We start from the raw sequence: 22,880 nt of genomic DNA, 5'->3' as shown, positions 1-22,880 counted from the left end.
TGCGGCATGCGCCCACCAAATTGAACCTCTCCGCTTGCCCATGGATGACACCCAGGTTGCCTGCAGCTACCCCTAACCTACCCAAGCTATGCTGCCATAGGTCCCCCTAAGGACCTATGGCGGCACACCCGTCTGCACACCCCATCCAGGGGAATGCAAATGGCCTATGAAGCAAAGACCTGTCCGAGGAGGAGACACAGACACCCTGTGTCTTTAGGATATGGGCTCTCAGGTGCACTGGCAAGTAATTGACTAACTGGTGCCAGCTCACCCCCACATCTAAACCTGCTCCACTTCTACCATTTACAAACCACCCAGTTTTGAATTACTACCTTGTCATTTACTAATTTTATTTACTATTTTATTATTTTATCATCTATTTACAATTTACATGCACATTAATGTCAAAGGAGTTTTTCGGTCAGCATACAATGGCTTCTCAAGGCTCCACCGCCCCTCCCCCATAGGTGTGCAGCTGTCTGTGGGAGGAGGCCAGTGCAGGAGTCAGTGGGACTCCACAGCAAGGACTGCAGACTCCTTCTCTCTGGGCCTTTTGGGGGCTCCTGCTCGGCCTGCTAGGGGTGTTAAATTTGGACAGCAGCAGCAGCAGTGAAAAGGGCACCCTAGTTGAAGAGGCCGGTGCACAAAGGCCTGGGCATGCATGTTGCACAGAGTCAGCAAACACCAGGCACCCTTGAGCCCTGCCAGACTCAGAACCCCAGGGTTTCACTTCTCCATGCTTGTTTCTACCAGTTTTAGGTCTCTCCAGACTGCCCCTTGGTGTTTGCTAGTTTACAGGCCCACTCGGCCATGTTAACAGCACAGAATCCCAGGGCCAGTCTGCCATGTGGCTTGTCCCAAGTCACTTAATCTTTCTTTTACTAAAATGGGACCTCCTCCTCACAGTGGGGATTGGATGGCTACTGTGGGTGGCTCTGTCACTGTGAAAGGCTATGCACATGCCGCGCCCCATACCAGATGGTGGGGAAGGGTGCAGGCAGCATGCTGCCCTCCAGCGGTGGTGGATAAACTTGTCCGCTTGTCCTCAATGGCTCATTCCCCTGGAGGGCAGGCACCTGGGGATCCCCTGGACACAGCTCTGCTCCCTCACTTTGTCCTCTCCCTGATGTCAATCAATTCTTTCAGGAACCTGCTCAATTTCTACAGACTAACACTGGGAGACAGCTCTCAGAAGCTTCCTGCTGTCATCCTGTGCCTGAGACGTGAGCAAAAATAGTTCGACTGCCTTCCAGGAGGATCCCCCAAACACAGGGAACGCAATAAACTTAAATCTTTATAGTTAACCACTGAAAAGGTAGTGTCCTGCCACAGGTGCCTCCACGCAGAGAGCCTCCCCTGCCAGGTGCAGTCTTCCCTGTCTCCCGTGGACCAGCTGCTTGGGGAACTGGCAACTTCTCCTGGGGGAGGCAGTGCAGAAGGGGTGGCAGGAGATGGGCGGTACTGACAGCTCGTTATCCTGGCCTAGAACAGTAATGAGGGCTGGAGCAAAGGACTGGGTGGGCTCAGGCCACCTGCTAGCAGGCTGGATGTGAGCCATAGGAGCCCCAGGAGGAAGAGAGAGAGTGAGGCCTCTCCCCAGGCACCACGGGACCATGTAGGTGACCCAGTGCAGGTGGATGGCCTCGAAGGCCAGAGCTGGTATCAGGGAATCACATGGCAGCCCACCCAGGATTGGGCAGGAGCCTGTCACTGGCCAAGTTCCTTGCAGCAGGGCTTGGCTTGAGGGACAGGCTTGGTCGGACCAGGAGGTTGCTGCATAGCTTAGGTTTCAGGATCAAACCAACAGTAAGGACACTGAGGAGACACGCAAGATTGACAATGTGGGTTGTCAGCCTGTCTCCTGGGCCCCATCAACCCTCATGTGGTCCCAGGCTCAGCAAACTCTGTCACCTCTGGGCTGCTCCCTATACCCTTCCAGGCCTGGGCAGCACCAGGGCTTCCAAGGGCTGCACAGCAGAGCTTGATGTTTCCTTCCGGGAGGGCTGAGGGGCCCTGTCTTCCTCTCCTCATCTGCAGTTTGACCTCTGCTTTGGAGCATCTCTACAGGGGCTGGGCCATCTCTACAGGGGTTGGGCATTCTAGAACATAAGGTTCAAGTTACCCCAAAATAATCATGAGTAAAACAATTATTGTAACAACAATTGTGCTTGAGGTGATCTGATATTTCTAATGCATGTTTAGAAAACATTTTTGTTTTTGTGTTTTATTTTGAGAAGACATTTATTAAAACTGGGGACAGTGAAACAAGGAAGGGCTTAAACAAGGGAGAAGCAACTGGAGAGCCTAGGCGGGGCTGTTTGGCTGTCTAGAAACATTATAGGAAAGAAATAGGCTAGGCAGGGCTGCTGTTAGCTCATTGGAGTCAGTGATACAGGGTTCAAGGGGTGAGCCTGGGACAAGCTGCTGCTGACCATTGCTCCCTTGGTTGCAGGTCTCGTGGGATTCCTTAGAGTCTAGGAGATGCACACTGGTGGGGAAAATGGGGGAAGAAACAGCCTTAGGCTGAGCATTGTTTTGATGGAACTATAACACGCAAGTTAATTAAAAAACGTGTTTGCTCAGAAGAAGCAACTACCCCCGGATGGCCTGCTCTGGCCTGACGGCAGCCCCCTTGTCTCCCACAGGGAGTGTCGGGAAAGGCTGCTGACTTGCATGCGACTCCCTGAGTTGCAGGGGTGGGGGGCACTCTGATGTCTTTGGGGCCAGGCAAGCAGCAGGCCAGGTGGCCTGGGGCCATGGTCCTGTGTGTCATGTCTCCAGGTGTGACCGTCACTCTACAGCTCAGTGTTAAATCCACAACCACCCACCTGTCCTGTGACTTACATCTCCTAATTCCTCAGGAAAACGGGCTAGTCTAGATTTTGTTTAATAAGAAATTTCCCAATTTTGAAATACTGTCAACCAAGGGAGATATTTTTAAAACACCATGTGGCCCTAACAAGTGTCTTTCTGGGCTGGTTTTGCCCAGGGACCACTTGTCAGTCACCCCTGGCTCAACATGGGCAGAGGATAACATCCAGCCTCTTCCCCAGTGGAAAGTTGTGTGGAAATTACCATTTTGTGCTTCCCAAGGTGGTTCTGAAGGTGAACTGTCTCTGCTTATTGGAAATGAAAAGAAATAAATGTATAAAAATAGAGTAGCAATTCCTCAAACCCCCGTCAGATTTAAGTAGCCGGTCTGTCCTCTGGGAGTGAGAAAGATGTTCCTGTTATCTCCAGGAAGCCCAACAGGACATTGGCTCTGCATGGAGATGTTGCAAGCCTGCCTCCCAAAGCTGCCCTGGACAGCTTCAGCCACATTCATGTGCGTGTGCATGTGCCCTGGGCAGCACCAGCAATGTTCAAATATGTATGCATGTGCCCAGTGCACACCAGCTACATGCATGTGTGTGTGCCCTGGGTAGCACCAACCATGTGAGTATGGGTGTGCATGTGCCCTGTGCACAGGAGACTGCAGGGTGGGGAAAGGAGGTGATGAGGACCCCAGGAGATACATGAACACCAGTAGCTGCTCAGCCCTGACCCAACTGACTCCTCTGTGTTGCTCCCACTCTGCTTCTCCTGCACCTCCTGTACCTCATTTTTTATAACACCAGGGAGCAGCAAGCACCTCACTTTTTCTGCTTGGTCTCTGCAATTTTTTGTTTGTTTTTTATAAATAAATTTTTATTAATGTTAATGGGGTGACATCAATAAATCAGGGTACATATATTCAAAGAAAACATGTCCAGGTTATCTTGTCATTCACTTACGTTGCATACCCATCACCCAAAGTCAGATTGTTCTCCATCACCTTCTATCTAGTTTTCTTTGTGCCCCTCCCCCTCCCCCTTCCCCTCTCCCTCCTTCCCTCCCACGCCCCCCCTCCCCCCACCCCAGTAACCACCACCACACTCTTGTCCATGACTCTTAGTCTCGTCTTTATGTCCCACCAATGTATGGAATCATGTAGTTCTTGGTTTTTTCTGATTTACTTATTTCACTCCGTATAATGTTATCAAGATCCCACCATTTTCTTGTAAATGATCCGATATCATCATTTCTCATGGCTGAGTAGTATTCCATAGTGTATATGTGCCACATCTTCTTTATCCAGTCTTCTATTGAAGGGCTTTTTGGTTGTTTCCATGTCTTGGCCACTGTGAACAATGCTGCAGTGAACATGGGGCTACATGTGTTTTTATGTATCAATGTTTCTGAGTTTTGGGGCTATATACCCAGTAGAGGGATTGCTGGGTCATTAGGTAGTTCTATTTTCAGTTTTTTGAGGAACCACCATACTTTCTTCCATAATGGTTGTACTACTTTACATTCCCACCAACAGTGAATGAGGGTTCCTTTTTCTCCACAGCCTCTCCAACATTTGCTGTTAGCTGTCTTGTTGATAATAGCTAATCTAACAGGAGTGAGGTGGTATCTCATTGTAGTTTTGATTTGCATTTCTCTAATAACTAATGAAGATGAGCATCTTTTCATATATCTGTTGGCCATTTGTATTTCTTCCTGGGAGAAGTGTCTGTTCATGTCCTCTTCCCATTTTTTTATTGGATTGTTTGTTTGTTTGTTGTTGAGTTTCATGAGTTCTTTGTATATTTTGGATATTACGCCCTTATCTGAGCTGTTGTTTGAAAATATCATTTTCCATTTAGTTGGCTGTCTGTTTATTTTGTTGTCAGTTTCTCTTGCTGAGCAAAAACTTCTTAGTCTGATGTAGTCCCATTTATTTATTTTTGCCTTCACTTCTCTTGCCTTTGGAGTCAAATTCATAAAATGCTCTTTAAAACCAAGGCCCATGAGTTTAGAACCTATGTCTTCTTCTATGTACTTTATTGTTTCAGGTCTTATATTTAGGTCTTTGATCCATTTTGAATTAATTTTAGTGCAAAGGGACAAGCTGTAGTCGAGTATCATTCTTTTGCATGTGGCTTTCCAGTTTTCCCAGCACCATTTGTTGAAGAGGCTTTCTTTTCTCCATTGTGTGTTGTTGGCCCCTTTATCGGAAATTATTTGACCATATATACATGGTTTTATTTCTGGACTTTCTATTCTGTTCCATTGGTCTGAATGTCTATTTTTCTGCCAATACCATGTTTTGATTGTCATGGCCCAATAATATAGTTTGAAGTCAGGTATTGTAATGCCCTCAGCTTCATTCTTTTTCCTTAGGATTGCTTTGGCTATTCAGGGTTTTTTATAGTTCCATATAACTCTGATGATTTTTTGTTCCATTTCTTTAAAAAATGACAGGAATTTTGATGGGAATTGCATTAAATTTATAAATTGCTTTGGGTAATATGGCCATTTTGATTATATTTATTCTTCCTATCCAAGAACAAGGAATATTTTTCCATCTCATTGTATCTTTTATGATTTCCTTTAACAATGCTTTGTAGTTTTCATTATATAGATCCTTTATATTCTTTGTTATGTTTATTCCTAGGTATTTTATTTTTTTGTTGTTGCAATCGTGAAGGGGATTATTTTTTTTAGTTCGTTTTCTAATATTTCATTGTTGGCATATAGAAAGGCTGTGGACTTTTGTATGTTAATTTTGTATCCTGCGACCTTACTGTTTTGTTTTCTTGTTTCTAGTAATCTTTTTGATGAAGTCTTTGGGGTTTTTGATGTATAGGATAATATCATCTGCAAAAAATGATACCTTTACTTCTTCTTTTCCAATATGGATGCCTTTTATTTCTTTCTCTTGTCTGATTGCTCTGGCCAGAACTTCTAGCACCACATTAAATAAAAGTGGAGAGAGTGGACAACCCTGTCTTGTTCCTGATTTAAGGTGGAAAGTCCTCAGTTTTATGCTATTTAATATGATGTTGGCTGATGGTTTATCATCTATGGCCTTTATCATGTTGAGATATTTTCCTTCTATACCCATTTTGTTGAGTGTTTTAAACATAAAGTTGTGTTGTATTTTATCGAATGCCTTTTCTGCATCTATTGATAAGATCATGTGGTTTTTGTTCTTTGTTTTGTTGATATGGTGTATTACGTTAACCGTTTAACGTATGTTGAACTGTCCTTGAGATTCTGCGATGAATCCCACTTGATCATGATGTATTATTTTTTTAATATGTTGTTGTATTCGATTTGCTAGTATTTTGTTTAGTATTTTAGCATCTGTATTCATTAGAGATATTGGTCTGTAGTTTTCTTTTTTTGTGCCGTCCTTGCCAAGTTTTGGTATGAAGGTTATGTTGGTCTCATAAAATGTGTTTGGAAGTATTGCTTCTTCTTCAATTTTTTGGAAGACTTTGAGTAGAATAGAAACCAAGTCTTCTTTGAATGTTTGATACAATTCACTAGTATAACCGTCTGGGCCTGGACTTTTATTTTTGGGGAAGTTTTTAATAGTTTTTTCTATTTCCTCCCTGCTAATTGGTCTGTTTAGGCTTTCTGTTTCTTCATGACTCAGTCTAGGAAGATTGTATTCTAGGAATTTATCCATTTCTTCAAGATTGTTGAATTTAGTGGCATATAGTTTTTCGTAGTATTCTACAATAATTCTTTGTATATCTATGATATCTGTGGTGATTCTCCTCTTTCATTTTGGATTTTGTTTATATGAGTCCTTTCTCTTTTTTCCTTGGTGAGTCTTGCCAAGGGTTTCTCATTTTTGTTGATCTTTTCAAAGAACCAGCTCCTTGTTTTATTAACTTTTTCTATAGTTTTTCTGTTCTCTATTTCATTTATTTCTGCTCTGATTTTTATTATTTTCTTTCTTCGGCTGGTTTTGGGTTGTCTTTGTTCTTCTTTTTCTAGTTCCTTAAGGTGTGAAGTTAAGTGGTTCACTTGGGCTCTCTCTTGTTTGTTCATATAGGCCTGAAGTGATATGAACTTCCCTCTTATTACTGCTTTTGCTGCGTCCCAGAGATTCTGATATGTCATATTGTCATTTTCATTTGTCTGTATATATCTTTTGATCTCTGCACTTATTTCTTCTTTGACCCGTTCATTTTTTAAAAGTATGTTGTTTAATTTCCACATTTCTGTGGGGTTTTCTCCTATTTTTTGCAGTTGAATTCTAGTTTCAAGTCTTTATGATCAGAAAATATGCTTGGTACAATTTTGATTTTTCTGAATTTTCTGATGTTATTTTTGTGGCCCAACATATGGTCAATTCTTGAGAATGTTCCATGTACACTAGTGAAAAATGTATACTCTGTCACTTTGGGATAAAGTGTCCTGTAGATGTCTATCATATCCAGGTGCTCTAGTGTTTTGTTTAAGGCCAATATATCTTTATTGATTCTCTGTTTGGATGTCCGATCTAGAGCCGTCAGCATTGTATTGAGGTCTCCAAGTATGATTGTATTTTTTTCAATTTTTGTTTTAAGGTCAATAAGTAGCTGTCTTATATATTTTGGTGCTCCTTGGTTTAATCCATTAACATTTAGTGTAATTATTGACACTTGTGGGTTCCCTATTGCCATTTTATAAATTGCTTTCTGTTAGTTTTGTATCTTGTTTGATTCTACTCTTTTGTTTTTCTATCATTTGTTTTTGTTTGGTTGTATTCCATACTTCTTTCCTCTGTTGCTACCTTTTTTAAGTCATGTGCTTCTGTGGTGGTTTTTTCAAGGGCGATTACCATTAAGTAATGAAAAGGGTACCCACCATTTTCATTGTAGTACCCTATCTTATGAGTGTTTCTGCACTTTATCATCTTTTGCTACTGTTAATCTCCATCCTCTCCCCTTTTTTTGCTTTTGTTGTCACCGTTTAAATTTGGCTTTATTGTGTTCTTGGTGGAGCTTTTACTTGTGGTTTTGTTTTGTTTTGTTCTTTGAATCTGGTTGGAAAACCCCCTTTAGTATTTCCTGGAGTGGGGGTTTTCTGATGATAAATTCCCTCATCTTTTCTGTATTTGTGAATGTTTTTATTTCTCCTTCGTATTTGAAGGATAGTTTTGATGGGTATAGTATTCTTGGCTGAAATTTCCTCTCTTTCATGGCTTTAAATATTGGGGTCCACTCTCTTCTAGCTTGTAGAGTTTCTGCTGAGAAATCTGATGATAATCTAATAGTCCTTCCTTTATATGTTGTATTCTTCTTTTCTGGCTGCCTTGAGAATTTTTTCTTTGTCATTGGTTTGTGCCATTTTCATTATGATGTGCCTTGGAGTAGGTTTGTTGTGTTTAAGAAAACTCGGTGTTCTGTTTGCTTCTTGAATGTGAGGCTTTAGTTCTTCCCACAGCTTTGGGAAGTTCTCGTCTATTATTTGTTTGAATATATTCTCCATTCAATTTTCTCTCTCTTTTCCCTCTGATATACCTATTATTCTTATGTTATTCTTTTTGATGGAGTCAGACAATTCCTATAGGGCTTTCTCATTTTTTTTTAATTTTTGAATCTCTCTCTTCTTCTCTTTGTTGTGCCTGAAGTTGCTTGTCTTCTATGTCACTAATCTTACCTTCTATCTGGCTTGTTCTATTAGCTAATCTTGTTACCTTGTTTTTCAGTTCATGAATTGAGTTTTTCATCTCTGTTTGATTTGTTTTTATAGTTTCAATTTCCTTGGTAATATATTCTTTGTGTTCGTTGAGTTGTTTTCTGAGCTCCCTAAATTGCCTTTCTGTGTTTTCTTGTATATCTTTGAGTATTTTTAGGATTTCTATTTTAAATTCTCTGTCATTTAGCTCCAAGGTTTCCAATATATTAAATTTTTTCTCCATAGATTTTTCCACATTTATCTGTGCTACTTCTCTATCTTTTGTATTCATGATATTAGATTTCCTTTTTCTTAATGGCATCTGAGGGTGGTCTTGTTGATAGCACTAATGAGAATAAAGAATAAAAAATTTAAAAAAATGGAAAAAATTTTGGGAAAAAAAAACAGAATAAAACCAATAATAATTTATTATTCCCCCCCCTTTCTTTCTTCTCTTCCCTTCCTCTCCCCTCCTCCTTAGGAAAATATCATGATGAACTGTGAATTATATTATGATAAATGGAACAAAAACTACCTAAAATGGAGGGCCTAAGTTGGGGGGAAGTGTTCAAGGGGCAAAAAAGGAAGTAGGGACCCACAAATGCAAAAAAGAAAAAAATTTGGGTCAAGTACAAAATGATTTGCTTGTAAGTGATGGTCGACTAAGAGATATAATGAGAGGGATAAGAGGGAAACAGGAAAAAGAAAAAAAAATAACTATTGTATTAAGTGGAGCAAAAATTAAATAGAATGGAGATCCTGGGTTGGAAGGAATGCTAATGAGTTAAAAAGCGAAGTAAGCCTGACTTATGGTGGCGCAGTGGATAAAGTGTCGACCTGGAAATGCTGAGGTCACTGGTTCGAAACCCTGGGCTTGCCTGGTCAAGGCATATATGACAGTTGATGCTTCCTGCTCCTCCCCCTTTCTCTCTCTCCCTCTCTCTCTCCTTTCTAAAAAAATGAATAAATAAAATAAAAAGTATTTAAAAAAAAAAAGAAAAAAAAAGCAAAGTAAAAAGCACCCAAAATGCCACACAAAAAAAACTTGAGTCCCGCATTAAATAATTTGTTCGTGATTGAGGATTGAATGAGAGGAAAAGTAAAAAGAGTAAAGAAGAAACTAATAGAGAAGGAGAAATAAGAAAAAGGGGAAAAGGAAAAGAAGAAAAAAGAAAAAAACAAAAAGAGAGAGTTAAGGGTTTTGGAGTGTAACCCTCATGGAGAGTAAGGAAGAAGAAAAGAAATAAAATGTAACACTTATGGGTAGTGTAGTTCAAGAAGAGGAAAGAATAAGATGGGCAGAGGATAAAAGGACCAAGGTGGAGGAAATAGAAATAATAATAATAAAGGCAAGAAGATGAAAGAAACAAAAAAATAGTGGAACAAGTTATAAAGTTTGTGGATTTTTCTTGATTTTGAGAGATTAACTTCTTCCTTTTTCTTTCCTCTCCCACTTCCTGGTCGGTGACTCTGTACCCCAGGCTCTGCCCCTGTGGCACGTTTAGGTAGAGATTTGCAGTTGATGAGACTCTACGGCGATGTCATGTATTAGGCTTCAGTCTCATTGGTAGTCAAGGCTTGTTAGCATTTGCAGGCTCCACCAATGAGAGAGTCCGTTTTCCTGGAGCCTCTCTCCTAGTCTCTCCTTCCTGAATTAGCAGCCTGATGATCCAGCAATGAGGCTGCTGCTGCCTCTGCCTGGGAAGTAAGAGGCTCAAAGAGCTGACAAATTCCCACTCTATCCCCACTCAACGCAGGGCTCTGGGTAAGGCTCTGGCAGTCAGAGCCGCCAGCATAATCAGGTGGGGCTGGGAGCCAATTGCTCTCAAGGTGACTTTCTATGAGCCTCCAGGCCTGTTTTGCATGCCTAGCACTCTGTGGGACCACTCTCCCCAGGTTTTCCGCACTTTGTAACCTGTTTTGGCTGGGAAGAAGATGCCCTAGTCGCTGCATGCAGTACAGGAGGTCTTAACATCTGCCAAGTTCCTCTTTTTAGCATATATCCCTGAGTATGAAAGCTCTGCCAATCAGAAGTTGCCCCCACCCCTTTAGCAAGAGGCACTAAAAGATATCACGGCCTCTTGTCTTAGATCGCTGAACTGAGAGAGATCTTGTCAGTTAGAGCCGTGTAGGTCAGTTGGGAGGTGAGCAGATTGTGGGTTAAGCTAATTTCAGCGATTGGATCCACCGATCTGCTCCAGAAAGGACTGCAAGCTACCCGCGCGCCCCTCCCCTGATGCTTGATTGTTAGCTTGAATGGCTGGGTGAGGCGCCCTGCCCGCCTAGAGAAGCTTGGGCAAGGGAACTTCGCTTTGGCGCACTCCCCACGCCCCGCTGGCAGCTGCTGCTTGCGAGGCAGGTGTTTGCTCGCGTGGGCTTATTCACCACAGGCACACTCTTTCCTTGGCTTGAACGAATGTCCGTGCCACAGCCTAGCTTCCTCCACACCCTTAGCCCTCCCCCCAACTCTCAGTTCCAAGTGAAAGCAGCCTTTGCTCAGGTTAGTGAGGAAGGCAGAGTGTTCCTTTGTCCGACTTATTTCCTTCAGGGTTGATTATATATTTAGTCAATTTTTTGCTCAATCCTACCTTTGCCTTCAGTGTGTGGAACTCCCATACGCTCCAAGGATAGATTTTTCTGTCTCTGGTTGATGAACTTGTTGAAATTTGGGGGAGATTTGTCGGTCGCGCTCCTCACGGCACCATTTCTCTGATGTCACTCGGTCTCTGCAATTATAGCCCAGTTGCAAATTTGTGCCTCAAAGCTAACACACAGCAGGTGCAAAAGTGGGAGCCCCTGACTGAGAGTCAGACACGCCGGAGGCTCCATCCATCCTCTTGTCTATGAAATGGGTATGACAACACACACCAAAGAGGCCCGTTGTCAGAACTGGGTGGAGGGACATCTGCACAGGGCTGAGTGGTGCAGCAGGACCCCGTGGCAGGCTGCGCAGCCTGTCCATGGGTGGCTACGCTGCACTATGATGTACAGAGAGTTCCTATCCCTGTATGGAGAGGCAGCAGACAAAAGGCTCTGGGGCCAAGTAAGAAGAATTTTTCTGGAGAGAGGGGGTCTGCAGAGGTATGGACAGCTGAGCTGGGCTCTCAGCCCCATCTTTAGCTGCGTGGTCTGCAGGGCCTGGACACTGTGCCCTGGGTTGGTGATGTCATGATGACCTGAGGTCCAAGGTCCCCCCAAGGGTAGAAGTCTCTGAAAATCCGCATGCACACACTCAGGGAATGCCAAGGAAAAGCAAGACTATGGGGTCAGGGACCAGTCCGGGGTGGGATCTGAGCCCAGTGGGAAAGGAGAAGAGAAATGAGGGCCAGCTGTCTTCTGTTCACGTGGTGGGACAGCATTCTGGGATCCTGGGCCTGATGGCACTCCAGGCCCCTAGACCTCTTATCTGTAGTCTCTTAGGCCTCACTTCCCCATCCTGGGCCAGGTGTCGAGCATGTGAGGGCTAAAGATAAGATCCTAGCCGGGAAGACTGAGGGAGTTGTCATAAGAAGGGCTTGTCCTGACTCCTGCACGCATAGTTCACCTGGGGAGGGGCGGCCAGGGATGGGGGTGGATCTTGGCCATGGAGTAGAGGCAGGTAGACTTGGCTGCAGAGATGAAGGGCCTTGCCCCAGTGGAGGACTGAGCAGGACATTCTGAAAAGGAAGTGCCTGAGGGGACATTGTGGGACATACCTCAGCCAGGCTGGCCTCAGTTTCTCCACTTTTAACAGGGTAGCCATACTTGGGAGACCAGCTCTTTGGCACCTGGGCACCCCTTCTCAAGTGTTGAGTGTGTGAATGGGTGGAAGAATCTGGCTCTGCCTACACCCACTCCTGGCTGGGCAGCCCAGCTTCCCAGCCCCTTCATTCCTCACTGGGTGTGATGGCCAAGGAGCTGGTTTGCATATACTGCTGGGTCTGAGCTGACTTGGCACTTCACTATTGCCCTCTCTGAAACTCAGTTTGTGCTTTTGTAAACTGGGACAAGAATGTCCTCTGTTTTCTGTAAGTTTTCAACAAGATGATGACCAATCTGGTACCGGGCAGGTGCCAAGCAGCACTTGAGTGGTGCTACTGCTATATCCTTGGTGAGCCCGGGCTGCTCCTGCACACTGTGTCCTGTGTCTTTCCAGGGGCCTCCCCAGGCAGCCTGGACAGCCTCAGCCATACCCTGGGCATCCTGGAGGAACAGGTCAACAGCTCAAGGCACAGGGCACGCAGATACACTGACGACGACGACTACAACATCGAGGTCCTGCTGGGTGTGGATGACTCTGTGGTCCAGTTCCACGGCAAGGAACACGTGCAGAAGTACCTGCTCACACTCATGAACATTGTAAGTGGGTGCAGGTGGGCTGAAGGGCACAGGTGCTCTCTGTGGTTGCCCAGTGGACTTGGGGGTGAGTGATGTGGCTACCAGGAGGCTCTCTGGGGCCACAGGTGAGAAAAAGTGACCTTCCCATTGGCCACACTGAACTTCTATTTTCTCATCTGTAAATGGGGGGTGGGGGGTGACTCTGACTTGGCAAAGCTGTTTACACAGACAATTTTTACCAAACTCCAGCTTTCTTGATTTTTGCCATACCCTCACTGTACCTGGATTGTGTATTTGCCTATAAATTGATTAACTTTTTAAAACTTAAAATTATTTACAAACAAAACCTTACTTTACATAAAGGTACCTAAAAGCAAAATGTAAAGAGATAAAGGGAGAGCGGTGTATGTCCAAGAGGGGACAGAAAGACTGATACCCATCCAGCCTTCTCCTGATTGGTCAGAGGGATTGACGCTTTAAGAGGGGACCCATTTCTCCCTGAGCAACTGGGCTGTGTACTGCGGAGTCTGTGTGCCACGTAAGCCTCCAGAGTATGGCAAGGCACTTGCCCCTTGTCTCCTCAGCAGGAGAGATTGAGGAGTGGGCCCTGCCTTCCAGGCCCAGCACCGTGCTCAGGGAGGCTGCCTGACTGGCCAGTAGAAGGCTCAGCCTTCCTGCAGAGCCTTCCTCTCTTGGCCTGATGCCTGGTCGAGGTGTTCGTGAGGATGTGGGGCATCCAGCCTTCACAGTGCGAGCTTGGAGAGCAGCAGTAAGCTTCGCTGAGCCCAGCTAGGAGAGTTGGGGTGGGAGGGAGGAGCAGGGCACTTCCTGTGTGTAGGAACTTGGAGGTGGGGGCAGATTTATGGAAGGAAGCAGGCGCTTGCAGGGGGCTAGAAGTGAGCAGGGGAGCTCAAAGCTGGGGAATTGGAAAGCTGCAGAGCTGTCTACCCCAGTCTTATGAGCCTTGGTTTTCTCATCTTTAAAATGGGTCAGTATCACTTCTCGGCCTTTTAGCTAAGATCAAGTGTAGTATCTGTTCTTATCAGTTTAAAATGGGTCAGTAATTTCTATCTCAGGGGTTGCCGTGAGGATTAAATGAGACAGTAGGGGTGAATGGGCCTTTGAGTTACTACATAAAATGTGGTTTTGCTATCATGATGGTGACGATACTTAAATCATTGACAGCATGCACATCTAGCACTATCCTTGAGAAGCATACCCAGGACTCTGAGGTTGTAAGTATCCCTGGTGAATTCTTCCTGAGGCTGGGGGAGCAAATCCACCTTTTCCCACAATGGAGGTCCCTCTGTCACACATACCTCCTGCCTGTAGGAGGAAGTCTAGAACTTTCTCTTAGTTTTGCCAATTAACTTCAGTTTATTCATTTACACCAGGGGTAGTCAACCTTTTTATACCTACCGCCCACTTTTGTATCTCTGTTCCTAACAGTCCACCGGTTCCACAGCAATGGTGATTTATAAAGTAGGGAAGTGACTTTACTTTATAAAATTTATAAAGCAGAGTTACAACAAGTTAAAGCATATAATAATAATTACTGACCAAGTACTTTATGTCGGATTTTCGCTAAGTTTGGCAGAATAAATCTTTATAAAACAACTTACTATAGTTAAATCTACCTTTTGATTTATACTTTGGTTGCTCCGCTGCCGCCCACCATGAAAGCTGGAACGCCCACTAGTGGGCAGTAGGGACCAGGTTGACTACCACTGATTTATGCCCTCACGATCCAACTGTACCTCAGTTTTTGGATAATGGGATGATTTGGTTTATTACTTGAAAAAACATGAGAAATATAAAAATTCTTAAATTGAAGCAAATTTTATCATAACAAAAAATTATTTTAAGAGATAAATCAAGGCGCTAAGCACGAGTTTGTTGGGCCATGTCTTTTTCTTTGTCTCAGGTGTTCACTGGAAGTGTGCTAGTCCCAGGCACGGCACATGGCTCTACAGAAGCAAAGACCAGGAGGACAGTCCTAGCAGGGCAACCTGGCAGGGAGATCTGAGCTCCATCTCTCAGCATGAGCGCAGTGTGCTAGAAGGAGATGAGATGGTACTTGGGGCATGTGTTGCCCTGGCAACACCCTCTAAGGCTCTGCACCCCTAAGAGAGAGTCCCGGGGGTGTTGATCTAAGACACACAGAGCCCTTTGGTGGTCTTGTGGAGAAGCGAGAAAGAGGAATTGTGAATACATGAGAAGGATGCCCTTCCAGAGCTTTCTATGAGGCAGGGACTGCTCTCTTTCTGCCCTGACCACTTAGAAGCCACTCCAGCCTTGAGCACTTGAAATGTGGCTGGTATGATGGAACTGGATTTTTAATTTATTTTTTCCAATAAAATTGTCATTTTATTTTAAATTTTTAAAAATTCTGATAAAATACATGTAACAAGAAATGTACTGTATCCACCATTTTTAAGTGTACAGTTTAGTGGTATTAAGTACATCTATGGGCCCTGACCAGTTGGCTCAGTGGTAGAGCGTCAGCCTGGTATGTGGATGTTCCAGGTTCAATTCCTGGTCAGGTCACACAGAAGTGCCCATCTGTTTCTCCGTGCCTTCCCCTCTTGCTTCTCTCTTTCTCTCCCTCTCTTTCTCTCTCTCTCTTCCTTTCCTGCAGCCATGGCTCGATAGAAGAAAGTTGGCCCCGGGCGCCGAGTATGGCTCCATGGCCTCTGCCTCAGGTGCTAAGAAGAGCTCGGTTGCTGAGCAATGGAGCAATGCCCCAGATGGGCAGAGCATCACCCCCTAGTGGATTTGCCAGGTGGATCTTAATTGGGAAACATGCGGGAGTCTGTCTCTCTGCCTCCCCTCCTCTCACTGAATAAAAAAAAAAATTTTTAAGTACTTTTATATTATTATGCAACAATCTGCACCATCAACCTCCAAAAGTCTTTTTATCTTGCAACACTGAAACTCGTTCTCCATCATACACTAACTCCCCCCAGTCCCTGGGAGCCACCATTCCACTGCCTGTCTTCTCTAAATTTTACTACTATAAGGACACCATATAAGTGGAATCACACAACAGTTGTTCTTTTGTGACTGGCTTACTTCACTGAGCACAATGTCTCCAAGGTTCATCCATGTTGTAAGTAGGTGTCAGGATTTCCATCCTTTCTAAAGCTGAATAAGACTCTATCATTGGATGGACCACCTTTGTGTATCCGCCATCTGTTAGTGGACACTTGGGTTGCTCCCACCTTTAGGGTGTGGTGAATATGCTGCTATGAACCTGGGTGTACAGTGTCTGTCTTTTTCAGTCCCTGCTTTAAGTTCTTTTATGTCTATATTCCAAAAGTGGGATTACTGGATCACAGAGTAAATCTCTTTTTAATTTTTTGAGAACCCTCTACACTGTTTCCTACAGCATCTGCACCATTTTACATTTTTACCAATAAGGCACAAGGGTTCCAACTTCTCCACACTTGTCACCTTTGACGGTAGACATCCTAATGGGCAATTTAATATTTGTAATTAATTTTCATTTGCGTTTACATTTACATTATTAGTGTGCTACTGGCTGCCATATTGAACAATGCAATCCTGGAAGATTTGTACACAATGAGACCACCTGCTGTGCCCTTCCTCTGAAGATGACAAGGCACATGGTGCTCAACAGCAACATGGGCAGCCTGAGTGAGGGGACCTTGAGGCCCTGAAGGCACTGGCTCACCTGGAGCTACAACCAGCATTCTGAGTGGCACTAGGAGGTCTGGCCAGAGCACATCTTCCTCTCCTCTATAAAGAGCAGGCCTTTATAGAGGAAGGGAGGCCTACGAGGGCTGGATGCAGGTGTGGCTGAGCCCTGGAAGCCAGTTACCGTGCTTCCCGGCATTGGGTCCAAAGCAACACCATGGAGGACTGACGTGGGGGTAGCCAGCCCAGACTAAATTCCAAGTGAGGCATCTGACCAGCTGTGAGGACAGCCAAGACCAGGGGGGAAGTGCTTCTAGCAGCCAAGACTCTGGGACCAGGTCTGGGTGGCCACAGTCTGTCCCCTGAGGAAGGCCATGGAGGCTCTGGGAGTAGGAGGCTCTGGTGCAGGTCTCTATGGAAGGGCCCCTGGGAGTGCAAGGTGCAAGGAGGAGGAGAGGCCCAGGCGGACCGGATGCAGGTGTCGCTGGACCCTGGAAGCTGTCTGCTGCTTTGGTTCCCTGTGTCTCTCAGCATGGCACTTCCTGTAAGACTCCCTTTGGGATCTCTCTGTGCAGAACCTGGGCTGCAGTGTGGGTCCTGGTGTGATACGGATAGATCAGGTCCATCAAATATCCATGTGCTCCCTTCCTCCCTTCTGTTTCCCAGCCTCCCTTGCACTTAATTTGGAGCTGCATGCTAGGAAGTGACATGTGTCACTTTTGGCCAAGGCAGTTAAGAACTAGCGTTCCCTCCCTCGCTTCCTTTCACCTGCCACAGTGACCTTGTAAGCCACATGTCCCAGTAGATGCAGCTCCAAGATGGGGCAGGGCCACCCAACCTGAATTAAGCTGTGATGTAAGCAAGGAAACATACAAGCCTTGATGGTGTTAAGCTACTGAGATAATGGTGGATTCTTTGTTCCTGCAGCACAACCTGTTCTGTTCTGACCAATATGCTGGCTCTTGTTCATATCTGTCAGGCCCAGGGTACAAGGTGAGCAAGACAGGACACAATGCTGTGGCTACAGGCTGGCATTCTGGTGGGGGGGGGGCAAGTGAAAAACAAATGAGATAATTTCAGATAATGACAAATGTAATGAAGGAAATAAAACAGCTCGTGAGATGGATCAGGGAGGAGGCCAGGGAGGTATGCTGGGAGTGACACTGCAGCTGAGATTCAAATGACCTCAGACAGCCGTGAGAGGAGTAGGCTGAGGCGGTGCCTGGTGCTGAGGCAGAGTGAGGATGGCACATCTGCAGAAGTGGAGAAAGGCCGGTGTGAGGAGCAAGGCACCCAGAGAGGAGGGAAGTTTGGAGGCAAGTGGAGAGGGACTTGGATGTGATTCCCAAGGGCAGTGGGAAATAGCAAGAATGTTGTTTCCTTCCTGCATTCCGGGCAAGACGTCTCATTTTCTTTTTCCATAGGAAAATGGGAATTCATCCGTTCCTGTCTCTGTCTTAGACTTTCTGGAGAGTGAGAAGGGTTGGAAATGTTAGCTCAGCACCCCGCGCAGCACTGTAAGGAACTCCCCAAACCATTCAGGCACCTCCTGCCAGGTCTACTTTCCTTCTGTCTCCTTAAATCTAAAAAGTCACATTTTGTGTTTATTAAAACATATTATCTTTAACACAGACACTACATCACTTATGATGGAAAGTTAGAATACATTCATATCTGGATGTTTTCTCCTATGTTGTGGCCCACTTTCTCGCTTTTGTGATAGCCTGTCATTGCGCCCTGTGACAACAGTGCACTCTTAAAATAAAGTACTTTATTCAGTTTTTTCTAAGGAGGGAGAAAGAGAGAGAGAGAGAAGGGGGAGGAGCTGGAAGCATCAACTCCCATATGTGCCTTGACCAGGCAAGCCCAGGGTTTCGAACCGGCGACCTCAGTGTTCCTGGTTGAAGCTTTATCCCACTGCGCCACTACAGGTCAGGCAACAGTGCACTCTTATGGAACTGATTATTTATGATGTACTTATTTCTTCATTAGAGGTCCAGTTGGCCACTGACTGCAATGAATATCCTTTTTATTATTATTATTATTATTATTATTATTAAGTGAGATGCGGGGAGGCAAAAAGACAGACTCCTGCATGAACTCCAACTGGGATCCACCGGCAAGCCCACTAGGAGCCAATGCTCTGCCCATCTGGGCCATTGCTCCTTTGCTCAGTAACTGAGCTATTTCAGTACCTGAGGTGGAGGTCATGGAGCCATACTCAGCACCTGGGGCCAACTTGCTCAAACCATTCGAACCATGGCTGCAGGAGGAAAAGAGAGAAAGAGAGAGAAGGGGGAGAGGAAGGGAAGAAAGGGTGGAGAAGCAGATGGTCGCTTCTCCTGTGTGTCCTGACCAGGAATTAAACCCAGGACTTTCACACACCAGGCCAACACTCTACTGCTGAGCCAACCAGCCAGAGCTGCAATGAACAATCTTACAATTGAATCTGTCACTCATCCTTTACTTTTTCCTTAAACTGAGTTCCTAAAAGTTCTATCCCTGGGCAACAGTATGTGTATTTTAAAGGTTTCAGGGCCAGAACATTCTCTGTTATTTAACCTATTCATGATCCTTTAACCCAATGCCTGGCTCCCACCTGCCCATAGCACCGAATCCTTCTAATCTGCCTCATTGAGAGCCACGGCCTGGGTAGACTTTTTAAGAGAGAGAGAGGAACGGCAGGGGTGGGGAGTAGGGAGGTGAGGGGAAAGAGAAACAGAAGCATCGACTCTCTCCACTTAGTTGTTCCACTGAGTTGTGCAATCACTGGTCACTTCTTCTTTGTGCCCTGACTGGGGATTGAATCCATGACTTCAGCATACTGGAACAATGCTCTATCCACTGAGCAATCTGGTCAGGGCCCAGGATAGATTTTTTGTTGTAAGTTTGTATTTACTTCATAGTAAGGAAGTTACATTTTAAAAATATGTATATTTTAAAACAGTGATCATCTTACAGTTTTATGATTGACTTATTCGTGTCTCTTATTTTACCGGGATTTGATTTTCTTGTTACTTGGAACACTTATATTAAACAAAGGGTTAATTTTTGTCTGCCATCTGGGAAATAGTCCTGCCAGTTTTGTGTGGTTTGCCTTCTGTTTTGTCTTGTTTGGCTTGGGCCGGAGTTTTGATGACTCACATTTTTGTGTCCTAAGATCTCTGCTCCCCAGCATCTTTGGGCGCTGTGTCTGGCACATCAGGCCTCTCCCAGAACTTAGCCTTCTGGGGCTTTCCTCTGGTCGCCTGCAGCAACTCCCATGACCTGTTGTCAGCAGCATCATTCCCCAAACTCCAGGCCCCCACTGACCACCTGACCACACTGGTCGGCCCCAGCAGACGCCCATCCAGAGTGTTTCCTGATACGAAACTCTGGGGCCATGAGGACAATACGGCTCTCTTGTTCAAAGGGCAGGAGGAAGTGCCCTCACGGGTCCATATACAGCTTCCCCCCCACCCCCGTCTGTCACTCTCAACTTGTCAAGATTTTAAAGTTTATCTTCTGTAAGTAAAGAACAGTTAGAATTTTAAATTATTAGCATGAATTTTACCATGTGTCTTTATATTATATACAAAGCCTGTTTTAAATGCACATGAAAAATCACCGAAGTTAAACAGATTTGTATTTTGTGGTTCGTGCCTGCAGGGTGCCTCAGGCAGGCCGGAAGTTCAGACACAGCACAAGCCAGACCGGGAAGGTTGGGAGGAAGGAGAGTGGAGCCCCAGAGACAGAGCCAGCAGTGGGAGTGCTTCCCCAGGCCCAGGTCCCACAGGGACCTGGGACCTGACAGCTGCCCCACCCCTGCCAACAGTCACCACTGGAGGAACTCATGCACTGTGCCTTACACAGAGAATCTGAGGGCAGTGAGCTGGCATCTCCTCTTCCCACAGGCCTAGGGCCTCAGCTCAGGGCTGATGATCAAGGGTCTTTACACCTCAGCAGCTGGATCGGGGTACGTGAGCAGCTCACCCCCAAGACCTGTGCGGGGCTGCCTGCCCAGGATGGGGTGGCACCAGCCCTGCTCCAGCTGGAGACGCCATGTGATGCATGCACCCACCCTGATCCTTTCAACATCTGTATCCAGGTCCCTGCCGGAGGCAGAAGTCAGCAGTGGTCACAGGGAGGGAGTTGGTGGCCAAGGACCTATCCTGGGGAGGTGGCCTTACATGTGAGCAAAGGCTTCCCTGTCCAATCCAGCGTCACTTAACACAAGTTCAGAGGTGGCTTGAAGAACTTCAAGACTAGCAGCTGCTGAGCATTAAGCCCCAAGGGCCAGGCTCCTCTGAGTCCAGGCAGCTTACCCAACAACCCAGGATCATCAGTCCTGCACTGCAGCCTACACCACCGCCCTGGGGCTCCCTACACTGCCTGCCTCAGGGGCCGTTCTCCAGGGCTTCTCCCCATCCCTGCTCAGAGCTGCCCGCACTGTCGGCTTCTGCCCAGGTGAAGAAAGCTGTGCCCGAGAGTGCTCTGGTGCCCAGCTCTGGGCCTCAGCCTCACCTCTGGGGATCACACACTGAATTTTAGCTTTTACATGCCGTCGACTCAAGGTTGCTGGCACACCCGGGCTGAGGTCTGGTTCCTTTGGCCAAGGGGCCCTTAGCTTGTTCAGAGGACTGGGACCCCAGGAAAGGCCCCCAGAGAACCTCAACCACCCATTTGATGTGCAGCGTAGCCGGCCCTGCTGACTCCTCTAGGCCTGGCCCTGTACCTATCTGGGCTCCTCTCGGGCTTCCTGCTCCCACATGGCTCTGCACTGCCAATCTCCCCCCTTGTGGTGCTGCTCCTGCCACTCCCAACCTTCTCCAGGCTCATTTGGCCTCCGCTGGGGTCAGCCTTTGTCATACCCCACCCCCAGTGTGCTGGGAGCTGCTGTCCTGTTTGACCTTTCCTCCCTGAAAACATGCCACTGTGTCTGGTCCTCCCAGGCTGGGACTCAGCCCATACTCCTGAACACACCTGCCGCCACCCACGCTTAGGGAGTCATCAGCTTTCAGACTTGCTCTGCTACCACCTGCTAGTCCCTGCTCGTGGCTCGGCACAGTGGCAGCACACACCTGGCCTCCTGAGGAGCTATGCTGGGGTGTGGCCCGCGCTCCAAGCTCTCCAGTCCCCTTGCCAGGCACAAACACTGGCTATTCTCCCCAGCTCAGGTGCATGGGAAGAGGGGGATAAATGCTCTAGGGCCCCGGTCGGCAAACCGCGGCTCACGAGACACATGCGGCTCTTTGGTCCCTTGAGTGTGGCTCTTCCACAAAATACCATGTGCGGGCACTACCTCGATAAGGAATGTACCTGCCTATATAGTTTAAGTTTAAAAAATTTGGCTCTCAAAAGAAATTTCAATTGTTGTACTGTTGATATTTGGCTGTGTTGACTAATGAGTTTGCCGACCACTGCTCTAGGGGAAGACTGGAGAAATTATTAAAGTAAAAGTTTGTATATGCATTTCTAAAAGTAAAATCTATTTGTGCCAAGACTTAAGAAATATAAACTCTGGGCCCAAGATTACTGCTTCCTATATGGCTTGATAGCATTTAACTGAAGCACTGATTTTAATCTTACTCTTCTCTAAGAAACCAAAGGCCTGGGTATGTGCCATGGGATCTCACTGTCCACAGAGACCCCAAGCTGCCAGGGCCAGCCACTGGCCAGTGGTGCTCCCTGTAGACAGAAGGTGAACAACTGTGGTGGATGCGGCCCATGATTGTCCTTTGCTCCTGGGAACCTGTACTCTCAGGAGGCCTGCCTGAGGCCACTGAGGTCACAGGAGAGAGGTCAGGTGTCTTTCCTGAAGTGCCACTTCTTTATGACAGTAAGCATTTGAAACATCAATGTTGGCCCTGGCTGGTTTGCTTAGTGGTAGAGTGTTGGCCTCCCATATGGAAGTCCCGGGTTCGATTCCCAGTCAGGGCACACAGGAGAAGCGACCATCTGCTTCTCCACCACTCCCCATCTCCCTTCTCTTTCTCTCTCTTTCTCTCTCTCTCTCTCTCTCTCTCTCTCTCTTTCTCTCTTTCCTCCTCCTGAAGCCATGGCTCGGTTGGAGCAAGTTGGCCCCTGGCACTGAGGATGGCTCCATGACCTACTTCATCTCAGATGCTAAAATAGCTTGGTTGCCAAGCAATGGAACAACAGAATCAGATGCGCAGAGTATCACCTGGTAGGAGACTTGCTGGGTGGATCCTGGTCAGGGCCATGCAGGAGTCTGTCTATATGCCTCCCCACTTCTCACTTAAGAAAAATAAAATAAAATAATTTTTTAAAAAACTCAATGTTATAATAAAGTAAACGTGGACATATCGCTGAGGCAAAGCAAAGTTCACATAAAATTTTCAAGCTACACTGGAGATTCTAAAGCAAGGTGGCTAAAACCACTGCCTAAGAACCAAATTTGGCCCATCACCTGTTTTCGTAAATAAACTTTTATTGGCAGGCAG

At 46.0% G+C, this 22,880-nt stretch overlaps 1 protein-coding gene and 1 non-coding gene across 3 annotated transcripts in view; both read left to right on the top strand.

Moving 5' to 3' along the window:
* Positions 1-22,880, top strand: part of ADAMTS2 (ADAM metallopeptidase with thrombospondin type 1 motif 2) — a 220,750-nt gene that overhangs the window by 121,738 nt on the left and 76,132 nt on the right. For both annotated transcript variants that reach the window (XM_066352718.1, XM_066352712.1), the window contains exon 4: positions 12,599-12,801. In XM_066352718.1, coding sequence (XP_066208815.1) covers positions 12,599-12,801 — 203 coding nt within the window. The remainder of the gene's footprint in view (positions 1-12,598; positions 12,802-22,880) is intronic.
* LOC136390071 (U2 spliceosomal RNA) lies at positions 13,775-13,960 on the top strand. Its single transcript, XR_010748581.1, has one exon. It is a non-coding gene; the product is annotated as a U2 spliceosomal RNA (small nuclear RNA).

This window comes from Saccopteryx leptura, chromosome 1 (genome assembly GCF_036850995.1).
Source record: "Saccopteryx leptura isolate mSacLep1 chromosome 1, mSacLep1_pri_phased_curated, whole genome shotgun sequence".
NCBI lineage: Eukaryota > Metazoa > Chordata > Mammalia > Chiroptera > Emballonuridae > Saccopteryx > Saccopteryx leptura.
Note: the sequence above shows the minus strand (reverse complement) of the source record. Positions and strands in the feature narration are given on the sequence as shown.